The 27897-nt window shown below is 36.6% G+C and overlaps 1 protein-coding gene across 6 annotated transcripts in view; it reads right to left on the minus strand.

Annotated features, from left to right (window-relative positions):
- Positions 1-27897, minus strand: part of LOC150102202 (ral GTPase-activating protein subunit alpha-1) — an 800562-nt gene that overhangs the window by 167381 nt on the left and 605284 nt on the right. For all 6 annotated transcript variants that reach the window (XM_090398990.1, XM_090398987.1, XM_090398991.1 and 3 more), the window contains one exon: positions 6128-6309. In XM_090398990.1, the coding sequence (XP_090255116.1) occupies positions 6128-6309 (182 nt within the window). The remainder of the gene's footprint in view (positions 1-6127; positions 6310-27897) is intronic.

A 27897-nucleotide genomic window follows, 5' to 3' on the forward strand; every position in this document is an offset into this window, starting at 1 on the left:
ACCCAACAAACAGGATAAAGGATAAAACAGAGAAACTACTGAAGCCTGTCACTTCTTGGCCACTGGACATGGTTAAAAAACTCAAACCCCACTATGTCCCCTTCCCCCCAGAATATATGGGGTCCCGAAAATACACAAACAAAATGTGCCGTTACAACCGATTGTGGAAGCAATAGACAGCCCTAATTACCACTTAGTCAAGAAATTAGCGTGAACACTCAAGGAGTTTGGTAGGTCATTTCCCCTCCTACATAAAGAACACACAACACTTTATAAACAAAATTAAAAACATAACACTTGACAAAGATGACTTATTAGACAGTTTCAAAGTTTCTGTCCTTTTCACAATAAATGTTCCCATCAATGACACAATTCTCCTACTACAGAACAAATTTCCACCCGACATTACAGCCCTCTTTGCCCACATACTACAGTCTGGTTACTTTGTGTGGCAAAACAAATTTTACCTACAAAAAAGAAGGTACAGCCACGGGCTCACCAATATCCCCCCCCCCCCAAATCGCTAACTTCTACATGAAAACTTTTGAGCAATGGGGTCTTGATTATGCCATGCTAAGACCGACAGTCTGACTTAGATACATTGATGATGTGTTCGCTATCTGGCTGCACGGGTGATAAACACTATACACATTCCTTAGCCACCTGAACAAACAACATGAACAATTTACCATCGAAATCAAAAATCAAATCTTGCTCTCATTCCTAGACACGCTAGTCACACGTCTTCCTTCAGGCAGTCTATCATTCACGGTTTACTGAAAAACCGACACACACGGGAAAATACATACATGCTAATTCATACCACCACCCATCACAAAAATATGGAGTCATTAACACCCTTAAAAAAACAGAGCTACAACAATTTGCTCTAACCAGCAAGCCCTGAAACAAGAACTAAAAATCATCAGCGACACATTCATAAATAATGGCTATAACAAAAATACTATTAATAAAATACTCCATAAAACATTAACAAAAAAGAATCTAGATTACAGTAAAATCATAGCCATCTCATACATTAAAGGGTTATCAGAAAAAAATCAACAGAATCCTACAACATTATAACCTCAATGCCACCTTTAAGCCACCTACTAAACTTAAAACCATATTCAACTCCTCTAAGAATCCTCTCCTACCACTGGTACATCCTGGAGTCTATTGCATCCGCTGCACCTGTAACTTACCGTACATTGGGAAACAGATCGTACAATCCCTATACGTAAGAAAGAACACATAAGACACATTAAATATAACCATTATGGTGAAGCAGGCCTCTCAGAACACGCACTCAACACCTTACACTAAATCAACTGAAAAAACACCCACTCTTTACACCATACAAAAATCTGGTATTAAAGGAAATTTAAAGAAGCTTGCGAAATTCTGATAAACCACCCAAATATCAACAACAAAGATGGCATGAAAATTCCAAGGATCTGGATGGCACACATTCAGCCTACCTAATATATAAGATCCAGCTTAAGTCAGAACTCTAGCAAACCTCCAGCTAGTATTAGAAACCATTCCATACCAACTGGTGGAATGTACATGTATAATCATATTGTAAATATATATATATATATATATATATACACACACATAGACTTGCTGTTGCGCCCAATGTAATTCTACAACCAACAGATAATACTAATAATAAGACTGTAGCGTTGATGTATAATTTTTTTTTCTCCCACCAGAGGTCAGGCCAACAATTGTTGAAGCTTGTTCTCTGTATATAATGTGTATGCTCCAGAAGATGACCTTGACATAAAGGTCAAAACATCGAATGTAGATTTTAGTTATATTAAACTAAAGTTTTTATTCAAACGGTAGTTGTCTCCATAATTTTCAAAAATGTAATATAATGCTACAGTTATATGGTATGAATGGGACATCATATCAAGAAATACTTAGTCTTTATTTGAATTGTAAGCAGTTAAAAGCTGAAGGAAGTACAGTAAGATGGTTTAATGTTAAATCTAGTGTCAGACAAGGATGTACATTATCTATATGGATCACATTATGAAGGAAAGTGGTATTAAACATGATATCAAAATTGGAGATGTTAATGTCAGCTCTTTGCTTTATGTGGATGATGTTATACTTCTAAATAAATCTGCTACAAGTCTGCAAGATTCCATGACTAAATTGAATAACTGTTGTAATAGATATGGTATGAAGGTCAGCAATAAAAAGACAAAGACAATGAAATAGGCAGAATCATTGAAAATGTCGACTGCTTGTGAACTGAGAACCTATGGAACAAGTAAAACATTTCTGCTACTTGCACGATTTTTAGTGAAGATGGTAAATTAAATATGGAAATAGACAACAGAATCAACAAAGCTGGTATGGTAGGAAGTCAACTGAATAAATTCTTATGGAATAAGAGAGAAATTAGTCAGAACACTAAATTAGCTGTATACAGGACAGTGTTTCAACCAGTTTTAACTTATGGATCTGAGAGCTGGGTCAGAAGTAAAACACTTTTGACGAAAGTCTAGAGACCGCAGATATGAGAGTCCTGAGAAAGATTAGAGGCGTGAACAGATGGCATCAATGGCAATATCATATTAAAAACGGGGATATTAGGAAAGATCTTGACATTGTCAGCACCCTGGAATACATTAGAAGAGCTAATCTCAAGTGGTACAGTCACTTAAACAGAATGGGCGAGGAAAGATTAGCAAAACAAGTGTTCTCTGCCAGGTTGGCAGGAAAACGACCCAGAGGAGACCAAGAGATGGACTGATATGCTACAAAGGGCCTTAGCGATAGAAATATAAGATCTGATAATGTTGGAGTCTTGACAAGTAACAGACTGATTTGGAGGAAAATTGTAGATAGGAAGTTAGTAATGATGTAAATTTTTCATGTAGCACTATCATATCCTGTACACCCCTTGATGGTACATGGCAGGAATTTGATGATGATATCAATGCCATGAAAGTAGCTGTAAAAATAACTAATATTATATGAGGAGGTAATAGATCTCTGACTCATTGTAAGTTTCACGATTTCTTGAGTGAATGGATGCTGCATATGGCAATTTGCAATTTCATTCTGATATTCGCTGGTTGAGTGCCAGAAAATGTCTGTAACGTTTTTTTTGCTATTCGGAAAGAAATCCCATATTTCTTGAAAATGATGTGGTGTCTGACACAACAGAACTTGAAAATCAAATATAAGATCTCATATTTTTACCAGATCTTGCATTTATAACAGATATGACCGACTATTTGAATGAGTTGAATTTAAAACAGCAGGGCAAACAACAGAATATTGCCGACATATATGGTCATTTGAATGGCTTTAAAAGTAAATTGAAGCTTTTTAAGTCAACATTAGCTAATAATATTTTTACTTGTTTTCCAAATTGCAAAGAATGTTTTGAAGAAATGAAGAATTTTGAGGAAATATCATTTCCAGCACATGTAAAGTATACTGAAATGATCATTGAGGATTTTTTTTTGAGAATCAATTTGGTGATATTAAGGAAATTAAAGACGATATTTCAATTTTTATTCAACTCTTGGCTCTCAGCATTGAAAATGCTGAGAGCCAAGAGTTGAGTAAAAAATCACACAATTTCAGCTGACCTTCAGCTCTGGAATTATGTGATTTGCAATCAGACTGTTTTTACACTAACAGAAGTGAAAAGGAGAAGATTTAAATTACTACCAATAGAGAGGTACCCTATATTGAGGAACTTTGGACTCAAGATGTGGTCAATGCTTGGGAACACACATCTTTGAGAAAAGCAATTTTTCAATGATGAAATTCATTAAATCAAATACAGATGTTCGATGACAGATAATTCTCTTGCAAGTTTACTGCGATTGGCAAGTACAAGCATCAAAATTGATATAGGTACTTTAGTAAATGAAGCTGAACTATTGCAGAGCTCTCACTAAAATGAAAAAAAGTTTCTTGTCCTCTGTTTCAATAAAAATTCATATAAGCACCATGACTTTTCTTTCTTATGAAATTTTCAAAGTGTTTGCAAAACCTAATTAAGTAGGATTCTCCAAGTAATTTAAAATATATATACTTATTTATTATTCTGGATGCTGCCCTTGGATAAATCTTTTTTTTTTTTTTTTTTAATGCGGCCTTCGTATTACCTAAGGTTGGACAGCCCTGATCTGCACCAATGCCATCTACTGACCATTACCACCACCACCTCAAGTACTTTCACAGAAAATCACAAACATCCATGTCCACAGCAGGATTTGAACCTGCAGCCTTTTTGGTTGGAGAGCAGATATGCTAACCACTCAGCCAACCAGGCCAGAACAAGACTGCATGGTCACTCTCTCTCCAATTGGAAGCAAAGTGTATACCTTGGTTATGGATATATCTTCAAATGCTATTATGAGATCCAGCACTATCAAACCCTGGTCCCCCCCCCCCTCTAAGACATGCTGTTTCAGATAATTATCCTTAAGCACATTATAAATTCCACTTCCATCTTGCCCTCAAAACTTCAATATGCAAATTTCTTCTGTTTTCCAATATGCTCTCTAAACTTCGCCTCTCTATCTTCCCCCCCCCCCAATTCCTATATTTCCTGGAAATGTGGTACGCAGTTTGTAATCTACTTATCCCAAAATGCATAACGTTACATTTATCCATATTAAACTGATGCCCATTATCTTTTGCCCATACGAATAGCCTATTTGGCACATAAATTGTCAGCATACTTTCAAATCTCCAACCAACAGGCTGCAGGTTTGAATCCTGTTATGGGCATGGATGTTTGTGATTGTCTGTAGGTGGAAGATGATTTTCATTGTCTGGTGTGAGACCCCCCCCCCAACTTATTGGAGGCCTAAAGTGGAATGATGTCTTTTGCTAGAATAAGTGGTAGGGTCACAGATTCCCTTTCCATACAAAGTTTGTAGGATAATCACAAACATCCATGCCTAGGGCCTCTTGGCTGGAGGGCGGACACACTAACCACTCGGCCAACCAGACCGGCATGAAAAAGTGGCTTGAAAAAGTTCCATGTTTGGTCTATGGAGCAGGATTTCCAGACTATGTAAAAAATAAAATAAAAATAAAAATAAATAAGGAAAAAAAAATTAAAAAATGTATCTATATAAATTTGATAAAAATAAAAAAAAAATCTTTAGCTCACCCACAGTGCAAAATGTACTATAGGTTTTAAATAACCTTTAATGGTTAGGAGAAATAATAAAAAAATTAAATCATCCTGCAAGCTCTCCACATCACCTTGATTAATTATTCTGCCCAATTTTGCGTTATCAGCAAACATCTGACTATTTTCCTTCAGATTACTTCCTATAACATTTATGTACAAAATAACCAGTATTGGCCCTAGAACAAAACCTTGCAGCACCAATAGTCACCTACATTCTCCTGCATTTTCAAAATCCAGCAGAATCATCATCATGTAGCTTGAGTCCTTTTGTCTATCAAATTCACTCCATACATTTATGAACTGCACACCATTGCTCCTGCACAATATTCTCATTAACTAATTTGCAATTATGGCAATCCTTCTCAATTCTGTCCAAGGCAATAGACTCACAACTTTACTTCCTTACTCTTCATTTTTCACTTCTTTCAACAACTTTATATCCTCTCTCACTGCATATTTCTCCTAGTGCTTTCCTCCTGCCAAAACAATCAACTCTTTCAATTTCTCCCTTCTGCAAACCAATAGTTTCATTATTCATAAGAATTGAAAAATAAACTTTTGTTCAATAGTAATATGAAAGAAGTTATCTCAAGATACTGATTGCATTTACATTTTTTTCAATGCAGGCAATAGAATATATCCCAAATGCTAAAATAGAAACAATAAAGATCAAATTTGAAAGTAATATAATTATTATTTTAATTACCAATGAATTCATGATACAAAGTGATATTATACTAAATATTCATAACAAAAAAACCTATATTCACAAATGCATCCTCACTCCCACCCAACATATTTGCTGCTGCTCATTCAAACAGTCCTCTCTGTTGAATTCTCAACGGTGATAATTTCCCCCTCCTTGCTAATTATTTAGTGACATTTTTATCAATCCATTTTATACATTTAATATTTTTGATAATAATGCAAAACATCTCTTACCTATTATCCCCAGAATGCTTCTGAAACTGGCTTTGTTCACTGTTTCTTTGATTAAGTACTGTATTCATTGTATAATTCTCTTTATCCATGCTTCCTTCACTTTGCAGTAGAGGAGGAAAATTCAGCAACTGACCTGGCTGGATGACACACTCGGGACTAGTATGTCCTATGTATTGAAGCAACTGAAAAAAAAAATAAACAAAGTTTGGTTTCACCTAAAGAAATAACATCTGTTTAATGTTTAGAAACTGTGTTTGGAATAAGAGCAAAAGATAAATTTTTTGCTTGGAGAGTGGAATAGGTTATCAGAAGTGGTCAAAAGTACCTTTTGGAAAATGAGTTTATAGAGAAGTATGATAAGCATTATTATTATACCACTATTATTATTATATGCTAACCACTCAGCCAGGCTGGCCAAATGGTTAGCGTATCTGCTCTCCAGCCAAAAGGCTGTGGGTTTGAATCCCGCAGCAAGCATGGATGTTTGTGATTGTCTTTGGAAATACTAGTGGTGGTGGGTGGCGGTAGATGGCATTGGTGTAGTTGCTGTCAGTTGGTAGACTGAGTGGTGGAGACAGAGCTATAGAGCAGGTACCCTCCCTCGATGAGTCTTTGAACTCCCTGGAGGTGTCTAATAATAATAATAATAATTATTAATAGTATATGACCTCCCTTTGTAGTCAGAGACTCATCATGGGAGGTACACACTATTGCACAATGCCTTAAACTGATTCAATGTGTCTACATTCACAACACACTCAGGCAATGCAGTCCACTCACCAACCACTCTCCATGCAATGCAAAGAACCTTCTCCTCATTCCTCTGCCCACACCCTCCTTATACAGTTTTCAGCAATTTCCTCTTGTTCTATGCCCCTCCTCCCATTCTATGAAAAATCTTCTCTATGTCAACCTGATAACCCCTGACTAGCTTATATGTTTCAATGATATCCCCCTTCTTTCTATTAACAAGGCTTTGCAATTTATATTCTCTCAATATGTCCTTGTACTCCACATTCCAAAGACCACTGACCACCTTTATGAATCTTTTCTGGACCCTTTTTAACCCGGTATTAGTAAGGTGGGGTGTCATAGACCCCAAAGATTTTAAATTGACTACAACTTTTTAACAACACGTGGCAGTAAGACATGCCTCAGTATAGCTTCTCCTCCCGTAACCTGTTACTCGACGCCATAGACGACAGGCTGTTGCGCGCAAGCAAGTTCACTGTGCAGAGGTGAAAGCGTGCTGGGGTCCACTAGACCCCACCTTACCAAAAGTGTGACTATATTTACTTTTGAAACGTAAGTTGCTTTCATGTATATTCTACTAAAATATTATCATTAGTGCTGTATCTTCTATATTTTTACATACCAACTATAAGCAAATACATTTTCGTAAATATTTAGAGGATATTTTGAAAATAATATCTTTTTTTTTTTTTTTTTACCAGAGATTTACGAGCAGGAAGAACAGAGGTTACGTCAACTTATAGATGACGCTTTGACAGATAAGGAGCAATTTAGCAGAGATGATGATAGTGAAACTGATTTAGAATGTCAGTAACCATGAGTCTGATACAGAACAAGACTGTGAGGAAGAATCCACAGTGAATCCACTAATATTGATTAAAAAGATATGGATTTCTATAATTATTATTATTTTGGGCAACTCCAAGGAATCGACAGACTCATCGAGGGAGGCCCTAACATCATGTCAAGAACAACTGTTCGACATTCACACAGTATCAATCACACTTCGCCTTGAACTCATTCACAGTCATAGCACCCACAACAGACTCTGGCAGCTTATTCCACTCATTCACCACTCTCCAAGTAAAAAACCTAGCTCTAACACCCTTGCTAACCACATTCTTGCCCAGCTTCCATGTATGGACCCTAGCCCTCCCACCACCAGTCCTATTCTCAAAAATATTTTCTGAATTAATCTTATAGAAACCCTTCAGTAATTTGAATGTCTCAATCATATCACCCCTTTTCTGCCTATCAACTAATTTTTGTAACCCACAAATCTTCAACCTGTTCTCATAAGGTTCATTCCATAGACCTGCTATCATCTTGATCACTCATCTCTGGATCCTCTCCACCTCCTCCCCATCAAGAAGAAATCCTGGTGCCCATTTCTGGGCACAGTAGTCTATAATACACTACATTATTTTGGTGGGACCTCACCTTACCACTTTTGTTACATTTTCCCACCTCACCAGCGCTGGGTTAACATATTCTCATTGCCACGAAAACCTGGCAACCAAATCTGTGCACAATAATCCATATGAGGCCTGATCAAAGCATACAATGGCATCCTAACCTCTTTGTTTCTGCATGTTAGGGTTCCACATCATTGCCATTATCTGATGTGATGTCTTCACAACTTGTGCAATGTGGCCCCTGAATTTCAGGTCCTTGTCCACCACCACTCCCAGATCTCTCATCTCCTCTACCACCTTTAAAGTTTCAACACCAGGTGTATACTTTGCATCCCATTGCTGCTTACTAAGTCCTCCTGTAACATCTGTTGACTCTCCATTGCTCTTCCCAATGTAACATCTGTTTGACTCTCCAATGCTCTTCCCAAGCTTGCATCGTCTGCAAACAGTTACATATCACTAGTTAAATCCATCCCAATATCATTAATGTACAAATTGAACACCAACAGTCCCAAAACTGACTCCCGCGGCACACCACTAGTGTGCCGCAGGAGTCATTCCATATTCCATTTATTATCCTCTTTTGGGATACTGCACTGCCGTATACAACTTTCTGATACCTATCCTGACAGCCAACTGCTGATCCAATTCAAAAGTCTGTTTCCAATCCTGTCTGTTTCAATTTATTAAACAGCTTGTGTGGCAGTCTATCAAAGCGTTTGCAAAATCCAAGTACACCACTGTATAAACATCTCCCATGTCCAAGGTATTTGTCACCTTGTTATAGTATATAAGTAAGTCCATAACAATGATAAATTGTGTGAATAATGATCAGTGTGTGCCCCCCCCCCACGATGAATCTTTTCATCCTGTGAGGGTGACTGTGTAGCATCATCATCATCATCAAATTCCTGCCATGTACCCTCACGGGGTGTACAGGATATGATAGTACTACATGAAAAAAATTACATCATTATTAATTTCCTATCTACAATTTTCCTCCAAATCAGTTTGTTACTTGTCAAGACTCCAACATTATCAGATCTTATATTTCTATCGTCTAAGGCACTTTGTACCGTATCAATCCACCTATATCTTGATCTTCCTCTGGGTCGTTTTACTGCCAACCTCGCAGAGAACACTTGTTTTGCTAATCTTTCCTCGCCCATTCTGTTTAAGTGACCATACCACCTGAGATTAGCTCTGCTAATGCACTCCTGGATGCTGACAATGTCAAGTTCTTTTCTAATATTCTCGTTTTTAATATGATATTGCCATTGATGCCGTCTGTTCACGCTTATAATCTTTCTCAGGACTCTCATATCTGTGGTCTCTAGTCTTTGGTCAAGTGTTTTACTTCTGACCCAGCTCTCAGATCCATAAGTTAAAACTGGTTTGAACACTGTCTTGTATACAGCTAATTTAGTGTTCCCACCATACCAGCTTTGCTGATTCTGTTGTCTATTTCTATATTTAATTTACCATCTTCAGTAAAAATCGTGCCTAAATAGCTGAAATGTTTTAGCTGAAATATTTTTATTATTAATGCTACTGTGTAGCATTAATAATAAAAATCATCCATCAAAAAAATTAAAATAACATTTTTCATTGTCAAGGAGTTAATGTATTTGATCATGAGCTCAATTTTTTTTTGTCACTGTAGCTACTTGCAGGAAGATAAATTTGCACAAGACTTAAAGAATATCTTTTATTCAGTATTATTATGATTTGACAAATTCTTTCTCATATGGATTTCAACCTCCTTAACTTATTTTATTTTTATCAATCTAAAATCCAACTGCACATTTGCATCTGTCATTTTCCACTTGTTAATAATAGATATCCATTTGAGATTGGCTGCAAGGTGGAGTGTGAAATAAGCATTATGAAAACATAAGATTATTTTATTTTAAAAATGTAATACTGACTTATAAGTCACAGATTTTAGAGTACTGCAAGGTGAATGTTTGTTTGTTTGTTTGTCAGAATTGTGCTAATGTATACTAGAACAATGGCAGTGAATATGTCTTTGTTAGGAGAGTTTAATATTAGTGATTCTGTTCAAAAGTTTATGAAAGGCAAAATATTTGTTGAAGTAAGAACGTGACAGCATCCAGCATTGCACTGAATCTGCATTCAGATATTTAATTTAATGAACAGTTAGATGGCCACAACTGTATAGAATGAACTATTTTAAGTAATTTCTCATTTCTTGTGTTTAAACTTTTAGTTACCTTTGGCCCCTGAGATGTAAGTCAAATGACTTACGAAACTTGTTGGGTTTTTTTTAATTGCTATTTATCTTAATAAAAAAGTGGTCCAATTACTGGAATCTTTCTTATGAAACTAAGAAATGTTGTGTGAGAAGAATTGTGTGGATATGCAAATGTGAAGTATTCTGAGAGTGAGTGCCAGTTGTGGGGTGAGTGAAACATGAGACAGCAAAGCAGAGAATGTTGACAAATGGCAGGAAAATGTGTCATCAAGATTGCTGAGGAAGGTGCAGTAGTAGAAGTTCAGGATATGAGGATATATGTGGAAACTTTCATAGGAGAAAATGTGAGCTCAAACAATTGAGAAATGTCAGGTGAGTGGTAGAGATAATAAGAGGAGAAGTGCAAGGTAAGAAAAAGGAAGATATGATAAAGAGAGACAAGGAGAATAAGAAAAAACGTTTCATAATGATTCTATGATAAAGGGGAGTACTTAATGATATGATTCCTAAATTTTGTTAGTGAGTGAAAATATTAATTACATCATCAAGGCTGTTTAGAATGAAGACAAACTGAAAGAGCTGGTGTTTTGGCAGACAATAATGACTCGAAAGGTGAAAAGTATGGTATGTGCGAATATATAAAAAAGAATTATTAGAAGAGAGAGAGAGAGAAAATATTGCAAAAAAATATTTGCTAACTAACCTCTATCATGCCATGATTAGCAAAGATTATAAATGAGTCGATGTGTAAGTTGTGCAGAAGAAAAGTTGTGTGTGGTTTGTAGACCTTTGAGCTGAGAATGCTAGAAAGACATATACGGTTCACAGGGTTGCATGTAAACAGATTATGGAGTTGGTGTCTCAAGAAATAAGGTAGATACAATATATAAAGAGAGTTGTAGGCGAATACTGTAGTTTATGTAAACCAACCAGAAACATCACATATTGCATGGACGAAATGCAACAGATGGACAAAGACAATCACCTAGTGGCATCTATAAGAAGGAAGACAAATGACAGGACAACCAAAAAAAAAAAAAGAAGATGGAAGGATGACCTGATGTAGATAGTTGGAGAATGTTAGCAATGGGAAGCCTTCAACAGAGAAAGATGGAAAAATGGGGAAGGCCTATAACCAAAAATGGTTATAAAAAGGGCTTAAAAGAAGAAGAGAACCAAAAACATCAGAGAGAGAGAAGAGTTTGTCTTTGGCTAGTGCAATCTCCAAAAAATACAGGCATTAATGAAGCTCTTGGTTGCAGCAAATGATGGAGTTACAGGGAGAACAGCATGGGGGAGAGACACTGCTGATGACACAGCAGATGAATAGCAGTCAAAAAGAGTAGGGGCTCACCATAAAGACAAAGATCTGAAGTGGTGTACCTGAAATGATCTGGCATGAGATATAGGCTAACAAGACAAATCATTAGGCAAGTAGAGGTTGTTTGTGTTTTTCACTTTTTGTATCAAAAGTAGCATCTACGGCCATTAGGCTTCAGATAACTGAAGTTATCTGAAGCCTAATGGAGGAGATTGGTTCTGTCCACTGCTGGACGAAGGTCCAGCAGTGGACAGAACCAAAAGGTTGAAGAAGAAGAAGAAGTATAAAGTGAACAGAATTTAAGGGGTAAGGGTTTGACAAAACTATCCTTAAGAATATCTGCAATTGCTTGTAGATCCATTCTGCTGAAGGATAAAAAAAAAGGGTCAGAGGAATGTCTGTTCCTCATTCAGACCTAGTTAGTACTTTTTTGATCTGATGATAGGTACGAATTGAATCATGAGTCTTTCTGACTTTGGTGAATATGCAGTGCTCAGGCATTACACATATGAGAGCAAGTGAGTTGTGTGTAGTGGGGTATTTCTGGAAGATATCCCATGCTTTGTTTTGGGCTTCTGTACATTGTGAATTCTGCATAATTTTGGGAAAGGTGGAAATGTCTTGATGTTTTGGAAATTGCAGTTGTGGTGCATTGTATTATACATTGTTATATGATTCAGTGCTTCATTAACAGGAGAGGAGTGTTGCAAAATCAAATTCTACTAAGGACGAGAGGATATTCCACTTAGCTAGATCTATTTTCCATCATGATAATCATGAAGAAACAATTGGTTGTGTAGCTATCACAGGAAAATGTTCACTCCATAAGATGTGATATACTTCCCATTGAAACAGTGGGTTCTGGGATGATTAACAAATTGTTATATTGATAGCAGTGAATATTCACATATACTGCAACACAGTCTTCCCCAGATTTCAAATACATCACTTGCAGACATAAATATATTACCTTATGTTTCAACACAATGTTCTTGAATATTGTCAATATTTTTAAAGAATCCACCACAGTTTCATTGTACGAATTTGTTATTTAAGTTTGGTAGATGAATCTGGCTTCTGCTTTTGTGAGGATTAGCTTTTATAAACTTGAATTTTTTCCTGAACAAATTTGGCTGCCACACTTTATTAAAAATCTGGGAAATAGTTATTTTCAGTAAGATTTCATAACTGCACACATAGGTGCCAGTTAGAACTATAGGATATTCACTTTCATACTTAGTCTGTATTTGCTTTTCTGTTAGCATGCCTGCATGTATGTGCTTAGTTCTATTTCTTAGTGCCCTTGGTGACCAGAGTAAATAATTAACTTAATTTATTAGCTAAATAAATTTAATAATTATTTCTAGATATGTTTTTTCAATTAAACATCAACAGGACAAATATTATTTCAGTGAATGAATACTGACTCAATGAGCACTTCACATCTATGTAATGTATAATGCATAAACCCAACAAAAGATGGTAGAGTGGTTAATCATATCTACTTTCAAGTAGATATGATTAAGGAAGGTTATTTTCTCTCTTTTTTTTATGGGAGATGAAAAAAAAAGAAAACAAGTATTAATTAGATCTTAAAATGACTGTCTCCCAGATTTTTCATAAATTTATACAGCTATACTTGGGGAGTATTGGAATGTGTTTTAAAGCTGCTGTTGATTCCAAAAACAATCTCTCTCTCTCTCTCTCTCTCTCTCTGACTTTCAATAACATTCGATCGATTGTGTGAATGGGGTATCCTAGGTATGGTCTGCTAGACCCGACTTGCTCACCAAGGAGGATGTCAACAGTTCTTCTTGTCTGTCCACAGTAAGCAGAGTCACAAGAACAGGGCACTTCATAAACTCCTGGATGTAATAAAGAAGCCAGTTTGTCCCTAGGTGAATGGATGAGAGTTGCCAATTTGACATAAGGTTTAAATGTATGGGATGGAAACAGTTTTACTGTTTTCTTGTGGGGTAGCCAATGGAGGGAATTTCTGGGAAGCATTTAGTATTTTCTATCCTATGGAGATTATAGCCATTGGTTAAGAAGGAGTGATTGAGTTCAACAGTAAGAGCATTCTCATTGGAACAGATAGCTCTGTGAATTAGTGTTTTTAGGATACCATACTGTTGAGATGGTGATGGTGTGTGACTGTTTGTGCAAATACCTCCCTATATTTTGTTGGTTTTCTATAAACACAAAAATATAAGGAACCATCTGGAAGCTATGTGATTAGTATATATCCAGGAAACTAATGGCAGACAGTCATTAGTTTCCTGTTCCATTGTGAATAAGATTTTAGGTTATTGGTGATTTAAATGCACTAAAAATGCATCCAATGTTTCTGGACAACGTGGCCAAATAACAAACACATCATCAACATAGCATAGCCAAACCACGAGTTTTACAGTGCCTGTATTCATAGCTTGCTTTTGCAAGTGTTCTATATAGAAATTGGCTAAAGGGGAGAAAGAGGAGAGACCATTGCTGTTCCATCTGGTTGTTATCTTCCCATTCCATGTAAAATAACTTGCATGTACTGTAAATTTAAATAGTTCAAATATATCCTGGGAGAAATGTGACTTTTGAAAATCAAAGGTTTCAATTAATGGTAAATCTGTAAATAGTGAAGTAATTTCAAAACTAATCAGTATCTCTGAACTTTTTAAGATAGTTTTCTAAAATACCTTTTAGGTGAATAGAATTTTTAACAAAGGAGGAAGAATTATTTGTGCAGGTGGCTAGTAATTTAGCTAAATGTTTAGCAAGTTTGTATGTGGGACTGTTTATACTATCCACAATAGGGCATAGGGGTGTAACTTGTTTGTGAATTTTAGGTGTTTAATATATTCTGTGTTTTAACATGAAAAGTCTTGAATTTGCTAACTGTTTCTTTTGACCAAGATGTGACTTTTTTTTAATAATTTACATGGAGATCTCAAAAATAAATGCAACTATCAACGCTCTAAGTGACAAACCATGTGATATTTTAAACTCGGAACTGTTGGATATCCTTGACAGCATCTTTAATGCAATGGATCATAAACAATTCATTAAAGTTAAAAACTGGCACAAGAAAAAATTTGAAATCCTCCAACATCGTAGTGCTATGAAACAACCATAATTACAACAGGATCGCGTTGTTGGGAATTTATCATCAGTCGCCCTAATGGATGAAGCTGTTAGTATGATAAGTCGAGGACATAACTTTGCCATTACTCCCAGGCAAGTTCCAAAAGCCAAAATAATGGCTTCCGTTGAATGGGGAATATATGACCTGCCTCCAGCAACAGCCAATAAAATTCATTTGGATGTTGCCAACATCTTAATCCATTCGAAGCCTCCTAAAAACATCATCATCATCATCAAATTCCTGCCATGTACCTTCAATGGGTGTACAGGATATGACAGTACTACATGAAAAATTTACATCATTACCACCTTCCTATCTACAATTTTCCTCAAAATCAGTCTGTTGCTTGTCAAGACTCCAACATTATCAGATCTTATATTTCTATCGTCTAAGGTACTTTGTACCGTATCAATCCACCTATATCTTGGTCTTCCTCTGGGTCGTTTTCCTGCCAACCTGGCAGAGAACACTTGTTTTGTTAATCTTTCCTCTCCCATTCTATTTAAGTGACCATACCACCTGAGATTAGCTCTGCTAACGCATTCCTGGATGCTGACAATGTCAAGTTCTTTCCTAATATCCTCATTTTTAATATGATATTGCCATTGATGCCATCTCTTCACGTCTATAATCTTTCTCAGGACTCTCATATCTGTGGTCTCTAGTCTTTAGTCAAGTGTTTTACTTCTGACCCAGCTCTCAGATCCATAAGTTAACACTGGTTTGAACACTGTCTTGTATACATCTAATTTAGTGTTCCGACTAATTTCTCTCTTATTCCATATGAATTTATTCATTTCACTTCCTACCATACCAGCTTTATTCATTTTGTTCTCCATTTCCATATTTATTCCACCATCTTCACAAAAAATCGTGCCTAAGTAGCTGAAATGTTTTACTTGTTCTATAAGTTCTCCATTCACAACACAGTTGACATTTTCAATGATTCTGCCTATTTTCATTGTCTTTGTCTTTTTTATTGCTGACCTCCTTCATACCATATCTATTACAACAGCTATTCAATTTAGTCAGAGAATCTTGCAGACTTGTAGCAGATTTATTTAGAAGTACAACATCATCCGTATAAAGCAAAGAGCTGACATTAACATCTCCAATTTTGATATCAGGTTTAATACCACTTTCTTTCATAATGTGATCCATATAGATAATGAATAACAGAGGGGATAATGTACATCCTTGTCTCACACCAGATTTAACATTAAACCATCTTCCTGTACTTCCTTCAATTCTAACTGCTGATTTACAACTCAAATAAAGGCTAAGTATTGCTTGATATAATGAACCATTGACACCATATAACTGCAGCGTTTTGAATAGCTTCTCTCTTGGCACCATGTCACATGCCTTTTCCAAATCGACAAAACTGAAATACAGATCTTTGTTATATTCCCATGCTTTTTTGACTATTTGTCGTAAACTGAAGATCTGATCCTGACAGCCTCTATTTGGCCTGAATCCAGCTTGTTCTTCACCAAGCTTTTCTTCCACAATTCTTCTCAACCGTTTCTCAAGTATACTTGCATAGATCTTGCCAGGAACACTCAGAAGGGAAATACCTCTGTAATTCTCACATTCAGTTTTATTTCCCTTTTTATATATGGCTACTATGAGAGCTCTACTCCAATCATCAGAAATTCGTCCCTCTGTCCAGGCTTTCTAAACTATGCAGTGCAGCCACTGTAGGACTTTTATACCACCATACTTCAGCATTTCTGGTCGAATATCATCTACTCCTGCTGCCTTTCCACATTTCAAGCCTTTGATGGCTTTTTCTACTTCAAGTATGGATATGTATTCCTGACTGCATGCCTGGTCAGTGTTTTTTTTATCACTGTGCTATCATCACTGCTTGTTTCATTTAGCAGTTTTTCAAAGTAATTACTCCATACTTCAAGGATTTCTTTTTCTCCTGTTTTCATGTCACCTTTATCATCTCTAACTCCTTTTACAGCACTCTTTCCTCCATTCCTAAGCTTCTTCAACAACCTCCAGAATATTTTGCCACCTTCTTGATATTTATTTTCTATATTCTTGCCAAAGTCCTCCCATGACTTTTGTTTAGCTAGTTTTACACACTGTTTAGCTTTCTTACATTTCTCTCTGTATTCTGTAAGAGTAAAAGCTGACTTATTTGCCAGGAACTTTTGATATGCTTTCTTCTTTTCCTTCACTGCCTCTTTAACTTCCTGTGTCCACCAGGGAGTTCTGATTTTTTTATCCTTGCACACAACCTCAACACATACCTCTCTGACAGAATCAATGTTTTCTTCAGATTTTGCCACTGAATCTCCAAGGTTTGATTCCTGTTCTCAAACTCTTTCATTTTCTTTTCAATAATCTTTCTGTATTTTAGTCTACAGTTTACATCTGAGAGCTGCTCAACTTTTATTCGCTTTAAAACTTTCTTACATGTTATTCTTTTCAATATGAAATTCAATTTTATCCTGCTCAAGACTAAATAGTGATCACTTCCAATTTCAAGTCCTCTGTACACTCTGGTGTCCTGCACTAGGGAGAAAACATCACTATCAACAATAACATAGTCAATGATTCTTTTCTTATTCCTAGCCTCTTCTCTCCATGTGAATTTGTGCACATTTTTATGTTGGAACATGGTATTAGTAATAACCAATCCATGTCCTGAGCAGAAATCCAACAGATATTTGCCATTATTATTAGCTTTGCTCTTTTCTCCAAATTTTCCCAAAATATTTTTGTATGTCTCACAATCATTTCCTACTCTGCTATTTAGATCCACAACAAGGACCAACTTTTCCTTTTTCATTGTGTCAGTTGCTTTTTCTAAAGCGTCAAAAAATTCCTCCACTTCTACCTTAGTAGAACCTTCTGTGGGACCATAGGCACAAATAAGTCTCATTGTCCAGTTTCCCATTCTCATATTTGCCCACATCACTCTACTTGAGACTGACTGCCATTCAAGAAGATTAGCCTCGTATTTTGTGTTGAATACTATGGCTACTCCTTCTTTTCCTTGATTGTCATTGCCTGAATATAACATTTTGTATTTATTGCTCAGAAAGATCTCACCAGTTTTGGTCTTTTTTGTTTCAGTCACCCCTATTATGTCGATCTGGTACTTATCTAATTCCTCACCTAGCTCCATTTCTTTGCCATTCAGGCTTCTTACGTTGATAGTACCGATATTTAACTCTGGTGATGTTGAGTTGGTATTTGTTTTCAGATTTGTTCCAGTAGCTGACATTTTGCTGTTTGTCCTGGTTCCCCGGCGAAAACAACAGGGGCTTTGTTTAACCGGGCGACGCCCCAGCTGGCATGAAATTTTGTCATGTTGTACCATCATTTTTTTTTTATTTTGGTTTAACCAATAAGAATACAATTTGGTCGGCTAAATCCCAAATTGCCAGCCCATCCTCGTTCGTTCAGTATCAAAGTAAATACCCAACAGGGTGCACCACGAGAAGGTGAGGATTGGACATTAGGTCAGAAGCCCTGGTCGGTTCTCCGCATTCCTTTAAAGGCTATGTGGAGGTCTCCTCTCAGTTATACAGCTTTGACCCTTAAGCACCCCCTCTCAGTTATACAGCTTTGACCCTTAAGCACCCCCTCTCAGTTATACAGCTTTGACCCTTAAGCACTCCTAAAAACAATATTCCACAAATGGAAATCAGTGCCCTAAAAGAATTGTACGATAACAACCATATCGTTATAGCTAAAATGAGAAGGAGTACAGTTTGTAGATGTATGGGATGTATTTGAGGGAAGAATGAAATTATACATGCATGATGGGTTGCATTTCAATGGCTTTTGAATGAGTGCACTGGAGAAAGTGTTGCTGAATGGGAGTACAGTGTGTGATGCATGCAAGAGATCAAAAGAAAAAGATGAAGGGGTACTGAAGAGACAGAAGTGATTAGAAGTGGAAACAGTAATAGTATGAGAAATGAAGAGAGAATAGAAATGCAAGAGAACAGGGAAACAAGGGGGCTGATGAACAGGAAGAAATGGCATAGGAAGAGTGGATGTTGAAAGGTAGTGAATGTGTCTGTGAAGATGGAGCATATTGCGATGTGGATGCAGAAGTTGAAACTGAGCAGACATATGTGGTAAGTAGTGATAAAAGTGACTGAGCAGGTGTGGTGGTGAAATCACAACCAACAAGAGGCTTGGATAGGACTGGCTATAGACCCGAGAAAAAATGAATTACTGTGTTTGTTTACAAATGCCAGAAATATCAAAAATAAGGGTGATGAAGTGGTTTCACTGATTGAGTTTATTCACCCCAAAATCATTGGAATGAGTAAAACATGGTTGAATAAAGATGATATTCTAACAGGAATAGAAATGGAAGGATACAGTATTTTTCGTGAGGATAGAAAGGATAAGAAGGGAGGGCTGCTGATGATAGTAGGGTAATTATGTCGACATGAGGTAAACATGAAAGAGGGAAATAGTAGCAATGGTTATGATGCAGTGTAGCGTAACATGGAGGTTGACAGGAAAATATATATTTAGTTGGATATTCCTATAGGACAGGGAAATGTGGAGGGTGGTGATGAAGAAATCTAAAAACAACCTGGATTAGTGAACAAAGAAAAGGTAATTATTATGGGTGATTTTAATTATGGCAGTATACATTGGAATGAAGAGATAGTATTTGGGAATAAGGAAAATGAATTTCTCTAGTTCTTGAGAGATAACTATCTCAGGCAGCATGTGAAGGAGGGCACGTGAGGATTGAGAGTTCTAGATCTGGTCATTTCATCAGAGGAGGTAATTGTGAGTGGGGTTTCACATTTTCCTCCAGTTGGTGCAAGTTCACCTGAGTTATGGCTAGTCATATGCAGACTTTTGTGAGGAAAGGATGTATGTGGAATTATAAGACTTGCGTTTATGAAAAGCTTAGGAGATGGCTTGGAGATATAACATGGAATGAGGAGTAGAGCGGTAAGGAAATAAATGCTGCATGGGAACTGACAAAGAAATATGTGACAGCATTAATGTGTGAATGTATTCCAAAGGCCAAAAGTCTGAATAAGGCAGGAAAATGGATGAATGAGGGATTTAAGCTTGAAATCTTTCCACCCTGATCAGGGTGGAATCATGAAGAACTTAAGTATAGAGGACATAGAGGATGGATTAATTGTGAGTGATCAGGAGGTACTTGAGGAAATAAACTTTATGTCAATAAGGCAATAGGATTTGATGACATATCACGACACATCTTAAAGGAATGTTCCAGGGAATTAGTAGTAGCATGGGCATGCCTGTTTAATAAGAGTCTTGTAATAGCACAGGTTCCAAGGGAGTGGAAGGAGGTTAAAACTGTTCCACTGCATAAAGGTGGTGATAAGGTTGTAGCTTCAAATTATAGGCCAACCTGTACATCTGGAGTTGTGGTGAAGGTGTTGGAGAGATTGGTGAGAAGTAGGATACAGAAATGGATTGATAACACCAGTATTCTCTGTGGTTATCAGCATGGGTTTATTAAAGGGAGATCATATTTCACTATCTTATGTACTATAACAAGGTAACAAATACCTTTGCCAGAGGAGATGCATATACAGTACTTGAATTTTGCAAAAGCTTTTGACAGGCTGCTGCATGACAAGCTGGTAAATAAATTGAAATGGATGGGATTGGATAACAAACTTCTGAATTGGATCCGAAACTAGCTGTCAGATAGGTATCAGAAAGTCTTATATTAGGGTGCAGTATCTCAAAACAGGAAGGCCACTAGTGGTATACCACAGGGGCCAGTTTTAAGACGATTGTTATTCAATCTGTATGTTAATGATCATCTGCTGCTTTTTTTTTGCAGATGATTCAAAACTGGGGAGAGCAATTCCGAGTCAAGCAGATCTAATGGCATTACAAGAGGTCCTGAATAGATTGCATGAATGGGCAGGTAAGTGAAACTAACAGTTCAATGTTGCAAAGTGCAAGATTTTGATCCATATGCAAAGTATACTCTTGGTGGGAAAACTTTAAAGGAAGTAGAAGAGATGAGATATCTAGAAGTGATCATGGACAAGGACCTGACCTGAAATTAAGGGTCACATTGCACAAGTTGTGAAGACGTCACATTGGATATTGACAATGATGCTGAGAACTTCGACATGCAGAAATAGAGAGGTTATGATGGCACTGTATAAAGCCTTGATTAGGCCTCATATAGATTATTGTGCACAGACTTTTTTGCTAGGTTTTCATGGTGAGGAGGATATATTGGAAATGGTCCAATGAGGATTCACAAAGATGGTCATTGGTCTTTGGAATGTGGAGTAGAAGTACAGATTGAGAGAATGTAAGTTGTAAAGCCTCGTGAATAGGAGAAGATGGGGATGAAATGATTGAGACATATAAGCTAGTCAATGGTTGTTATCAGGTTGACACGGAAGAGATTTTTCATAGAATGGGGGGGGGGGTAGAAAAAGAGGCAATCGCTGAAATAAGAAGTGAAGAGAGGTTCTTTGGATGGAGAGTGGTTAGTCTATTCACCTAGTGAGTGGAATGCATTGCCTGAGTGCATTGTGAATGTAGACACATTAAATCTGTTTAAAACACAGTTAGATGAGGATCATGTGCAATAGTGTGTACTTCCCACGATGAGTGGCTGGATCTATGGAGGTCAGATGTAAATAATAATAATAAAGCAGAATTTAGCTGAATATAAAAGCAAAATGCACATACTTTTACAAGATCAGGCTACATCCAAAATCATTAATCACGATCCTACTAACCCTCAAATGAATAAAGTTTGTAAATTATTGAAAAAAAAAAAGTCACTTACTCGCCAAAAGAAACAGTTAACAAACTCGAGACTTTTCATGTTAAAACAGTCAGAATATATTGAGCACCTAAAATTCACAAACAAGTTACACCCCTATGTCCTATTGTGGATAGTATAAACAGTCCTACATACAAACTTGGTAAACATTTAGCTAAATTACTAGCCACCTTCACAAATAATTCTTCCTCCTTTGTTAAAAATTCTATTCACCTAAAAGGTATTTTAGAAAACTATAACTTAAAAAGTTCAGAGATAATGATTAGTTTTGAAATTACTTCACTATTAACAGATTTACCATTAATTGAAACCCTTGATTTGCAAAAGTCACATTTCTCCCAGGATATATTTGAACTATTTAAATTTACAGTACATGCAAGTTATTTTGCATGGAATGGGAAGATATATAAACAACAAGATGGACCAGCAATGATCTCTCCTCTTTCTTCCCCTTTGGCCAATTTCTACATAAAATAGATGCAAAAGCAAGCTATGAATACAGGCACTGTCAAACCAGTGGTTTGGCTATGCTATGAAGGTGGTCTAAAAGATTCTCGGCCTCGACCATAGATGGCAACACTAAAAGCAAGATTTTTTTTTTTCTAAGTTGATACATCTGTCTAAATATCCATGTGAAATTGCAAGTCATTCTATCATGTAGTTTGTTTTATACAGGCTGTCTGAAGCAAGAGTATTGTCTGTATCCCTTGAAATGGATAAAATTGAGTATTGTGTGGTTACAAAATTCTTTGTAAAAGAAGATTTAACGTCAAAAGAAATTCATTCGAAGTTCATAAAAGTTTATGGGCACTCTTCTCCTTCGTTTTCGACAATTAAGAAATGGACTGCCGAGTTTAAACATGGCCGTACCAGACTTCAAGATGATCCATGTGAAGGATGTCCAAAAAGTGTAACGACACCAGAAATCATTGATCAAGTGCACGATATGGTATTGGATGACCGGCGAGTCAAAGTGCATGAAACTACTGAGACTATAGGTATTTCAAAAGAATGCGTAGGATATATTTTGCATGAAGAATTGCAAATGAAAAAGTTTTACGCAAGATGAGTGCCACTCTTACTCACAGCAGATCAAAAACGCACTTGCATGAAAATCTCTGAGCAGTGCTTGGAGCGTTTTAACAAGAATAAAACTGATATTGTGCATCCATTTATTACTATGGATGAGATTGATTCACCATTACACACTAGAATCCAAACAGCAGTCAAAACAGTGGACAGAAGCCAGTTGCTCAGCACCAAAGAAGATAAAAAATCAGTTCCATCAGCAGGAAAGGTCATGGCATCGGTGTTTTGGGATGCTACAGGAATTTTTTATTAATTATCTTGAAAAGGGTAAAACAATAATCGGGAAATATTATTCCAATCTTTTAACCAGCCTAGATGAAAAAATTCGTAAGAAAAAACCCAGTTTGCAGGAAAAAAAAAATCATCTTCCATCAGGACATTGCACCAGCCCATAAAAGTGTTTTGGCAATGGGAAAATTAAAGGATCTGCACTATGAATTGTTGGAACATCCACCCTATTCCCCAAATTTGGCTTCCTCTGACTTCTATCTCTTCCCAAAACTAAAAATCTTCCTCGCTGATCAGCGAGGAAGATTTTTACATCTCTACAGCAGCAATCAAGAGGTGATTGCAGCTGTAGAGAAGTATTTTGCAAATCTTACTGAGAACCACTACAGAGATACAGGGAGGGGATAATGGCACTGGAGTATCGCTGGAATAAATGTATTAGTCTTAAGGGAGATTATGTTGAAAAATAAAAATAATTTTGTAATTATAAATTCATGTTTTCATTGTTAGGCCCAGAACCTTTAAGACTACCCTAGTATGTTGATGATGTGTTTGCTATTTTGCTACTCTCCAGACACATTGGATATATTTTTAGTACATTTAAATCACCAACAACCTAAAATCTAATTCGCAATGGAGCAGGAAACTAATGACTGTCTGCCCTTCCTGGATATACTAATCACGCAGCCTCCAGATGGTTCCTTATCTTTGTGTTAATAGAAAACCAACACACATATAGGGAGATATTTGCACAAACAGTCACACACCATCACCAGCTCAACAGTATGGTAATGGTATCCTTAAAACACCAATTCACAGAGCTATCTGTTCCAATGGGAATGCTCTTACTGTTGAACTCAATCACTCCTTCTTAGCCAATGGCTATTATCTCCATAGGATAGAAAAATACTAAATGCTCCCCCGAAATCTCCTCCATTGGCTACCACACAAGACAATAGCAGAACTGTTACCATCCCATACATGCAAGGCACTTCTGAAAAGATATCTAGAGTGCTTAATAAATATCAATACACACTGTATTTAAACCTTATTGGCAACTCTCATCCATTCACCTAAGGACAAACTGGCTTTCTTTATCACATCCAGGAGTTTATGAAGTGCCTGTTTCTTGTGATTCAGCTTACTATGGACAGACAGGAAAAACTGCTGACATCCTCCTTGGTGAATATAAAAAATACATTTGGCACTATTGTTATGGCAAGTTGGGTGTAGCAAACCATGCTTAGGATATCACTTCACACAGGATTGAATGGAAGAAAACAAAAGTGCTACACAGAAGTCATTGTAATTTAGAGAGAGATTGTTTTTGGAATCAACAGCAGCTTTAAAACACACTTCAATCCTCAACATGTATAGCTGTATAAATTTATCAAAAATCTGGGAGACCAGACATTTTAAGATCTAATTACTACTTGTTTTCTTTCTTTTTCCAATAAGATGGCACCTAATTAGGATTTTGGTTCGTGTTGTCCACGACAATTTTTTAATTAATAGTATCGCAGTTATACTGAATTGTTGTTGTTTTGTGTACTGTGACAAACTGGTTTTGTGCTCTGAAGATAATGGATATAATACCAGCAAAATATCAACAAATAGGTCAATAAATATTAATTATTTTCTTATCATTCTGTGTTGGCATCAATACCGTGAAAATAAATTAACATATGATAACTGCATTAATTCAACATTGGTATCGTTCAGCTTCCCCTGTAGACCTCAATAAAGGTAAAAACTGGTCTGGATAGTGATCCTTCTATAATGCATAGTGATATACACATACTGGCTGCCACTGAATCAGAAACTTTTATTTTATGAATAGGCATGCAACTGTCAATACCAATCCTTTTCAATTCTCTGCTCATAGTTCGGTGAGATACGAGTCAGTACCGTAATACCTTCATTGAATGCTTTGGTCAATTTTTACACACAGGAAGTTCTGTTTGTCTATACATCAGATGATGGCAATCTTGTTCAAGACAGAGTGTCTACTAGGTCCAAAGTTACACCGATTAAACACCAGGGATATCTCACCTTTGGAGAAACCAGTCAGCTGTGCTGTTCTCAAAATTCTCACTCCATACAGATGGGCACCCAACAATAAGCCCTTTATAGAACTCCAAAAGATACTTTATTTTTCCCCATTTTGATCAACACTACTGATGATTATTAACTAGCAGCATTGTTAAATAGTTGCCTGGAACACATGGTGATGCATGTGACTAAGCATTTTACACATGTTGCATATGTGATTTCTATGTACATCAGTATATAGGTTTCTGATTCAGTGGCAGGTATGTGCACATGTAAATGCACAAAACGAAGTATGCATTGCATTATGGGACACTAAGACAATTGATAACTCTGCCATGGAATCCTTAGTGGTCTCAGGCCAGTCCCAAGCCGAGATAAAGGAGGAGGGTCGGTCAGATGAGTGTCGATGCTCTGACTGTAAAGAAAAAACACGATTGCTATCTGATGCCTACAGTATCAAGAGGTAAAACATGCTGGCTTAGAGATGTTGCCTGGATCAACACTTCCCGTGATACCAATTGAGTGATCGGGGTTGGATCGAAAAGTAGGATATCAAAAAGAAACTGAAACTAACAGAACTGTTATCAGTAGGAACGTGGAATGTGCAGACACTCTGGATGTCAGGAAAATTAGAATTACTTCGCGAGGAAATGAAGAGGTATCATTGTGATATACTAGGATTGGTGGAGATGCGATAGACATCATCTGGAGAGATCAATGGATGCAAAGTAATATGGTCAGGACATGACACCAAGCACAAAGCTGGAGTTGGCTTCCTTCTTAACAAAAGAGCTCGAGAGATGCTGTTAGGCTGCAAATCAGTCAATGAACGAATCATAGTAGCAAGATTTCTGGCAAAACCATTTAACATATCAATAGTCCAGATATGTGCACCCACATCTGACAGCACAGATGAGGATATTGACTTATTTTAAAAAGATCTGACAGAGATAATAGAAACAATATCAAAACAAGATGTGCTAATTAGTGAAGGAGACCGGAATGCCAAAGTTGGAATAGATAATGATGGTTGGGAAAGAGTCATGGGAAAATATGGTTTAGGACAAAGAAATGAACGAGGTAAAAAATTGTTAGAATTTGCTATGGACCACGAGTTGATAATCTGTAACACAAGATTCCAACAAAAGGAGTGTAGAAAATGGATGTGGCGATCAAATGAAGGGAAAACCAAGAACATGATCGATATGATTACAATTAAAAGAAGATAGATAACATCAGTACAGCAGTGTCGAGCTTTTCAAGGAGCAGATATAGATTCAGATCATAACTTGATTGCAGACATAACGTTGAAATTAAAAAAGAAATATAAACCCCAACATCAGAATAGAAGAGATACAGCAAGAATAAGTGAAGCAGAAATAGGAAGAAGGCACAAAACAGTGTTAGAAGAGAAACTTAAAAGTGCAGAGAAAGAAAAAACTCGAATCTAAGAATGAAAAGAGTAATAAAGGCAATGGAACATGCAGTCGAAGAAACGGTACGAAGAGAAGATCAAGAGGAAATGGATTAGACAAGAAACACTGAAGTTAGTACAGGAGAAAAGAATGTTGAAGATAAGAAGGGATACATCAGAACATCAGTTGGGGTTTATATTTAATAGAGGAGCAATATAGAAGAAAGTGTAATGAGGTGAAAAAAGCAGTCAGAATGGATAAGATGAAATGGTTAGAAGCCTAATGAAACAATACAGAACAGTACTATGGAAAGCATAAAACAAGGGAGGTATACAAAATGATCAGAACCATTAATAGAAAGTGGCAACCAAAACAGACCACAATTAAAGATGAAAAAGGCAAAGTATTGATGAATAAAGAAAAAAATTGTACAGCAGTTGACAAGATACTGTAGTGAGTTATATGAAGAAAAACTAGATTTAGATAGCGTTGGGAAACTGATTGAAGCAGATATCATCACCAGGCAATGAGCATGATATGGACATTTTAAGAGGAGAGGTAGAAAAAAAACAATAGGACAGCTAAAACACAAGAGTCCCGGTAATGATAACATCACTGGAGAAATGATTAAATATGGTGGTGAAAGTATGGTTACAGTAATGCACCAACTATGTAATATGGTATGGAAAGAAGGGAAAATACCAGAGGAGTGGGCGCAATCAATATCATCAAGTCACCTTGGTAAAGTGATGATATTGACAGAAAGATTGAGAACACAATTGGAAGCATACCCTGCAGACGAGCAAGCAGGATTTAGGAAGGATAGAACTACAATTCAACAGATTTTGACAATGAGGTTAATAGTAGAGAAAGCTAGGAGAAAAAACAAAAATATATATACTTGCTTTGTTGATTTAGAAAGCATTTGACAGTATTGACTAGAAAGTGACATTAGCAGTTCTGGAATCCTATGGAATTGATAAAAAACCAATAGCTATATTAAAAGATGTTTATCAGAATGCAGTTGCAGCAGTAAGAATAGGTGATGATTTTGGGAAATGGTTTAGAACCAGCAGAGGTACTAGACAGGGGGATATCACCAATATCACCAAGCATCTTCATCGCACATTTAGAAAGAGCAATGGACAAACTGAAGGAAGATGCAAAAGGAATATCTGTATACGGAATGAGAATTAACAATCTGAGATTTTCAGATGACGAAAGAGAACTACAAAAAAACACTGAAACTGTTAAATGAGGAAGGGAAGAGATTTGGACTTGTTATGAACTTTGGAAAAACAAAGACAATGGTATTTGGTGAGAAGAACATGAAACAAAAGATACAAAAGGATTGCA

Source organism: Typopeltis vanoorti, chromosome 10 (genome assembly GCF_054136105.1).
Source record: "Typopeltis vanoorti isolate ZY-2024b chromosome 10, IOZ_Tvanoo_1.0, whole genome shotgun sequence".
NCBI classification, from domain to species: domain Eukaryota; kingdom Metazoa; phylum Arthropoda; class Arachnida; order Uropygi; family Thelyphonidae; genus Typopeltis; species Typopeltis vanoorti.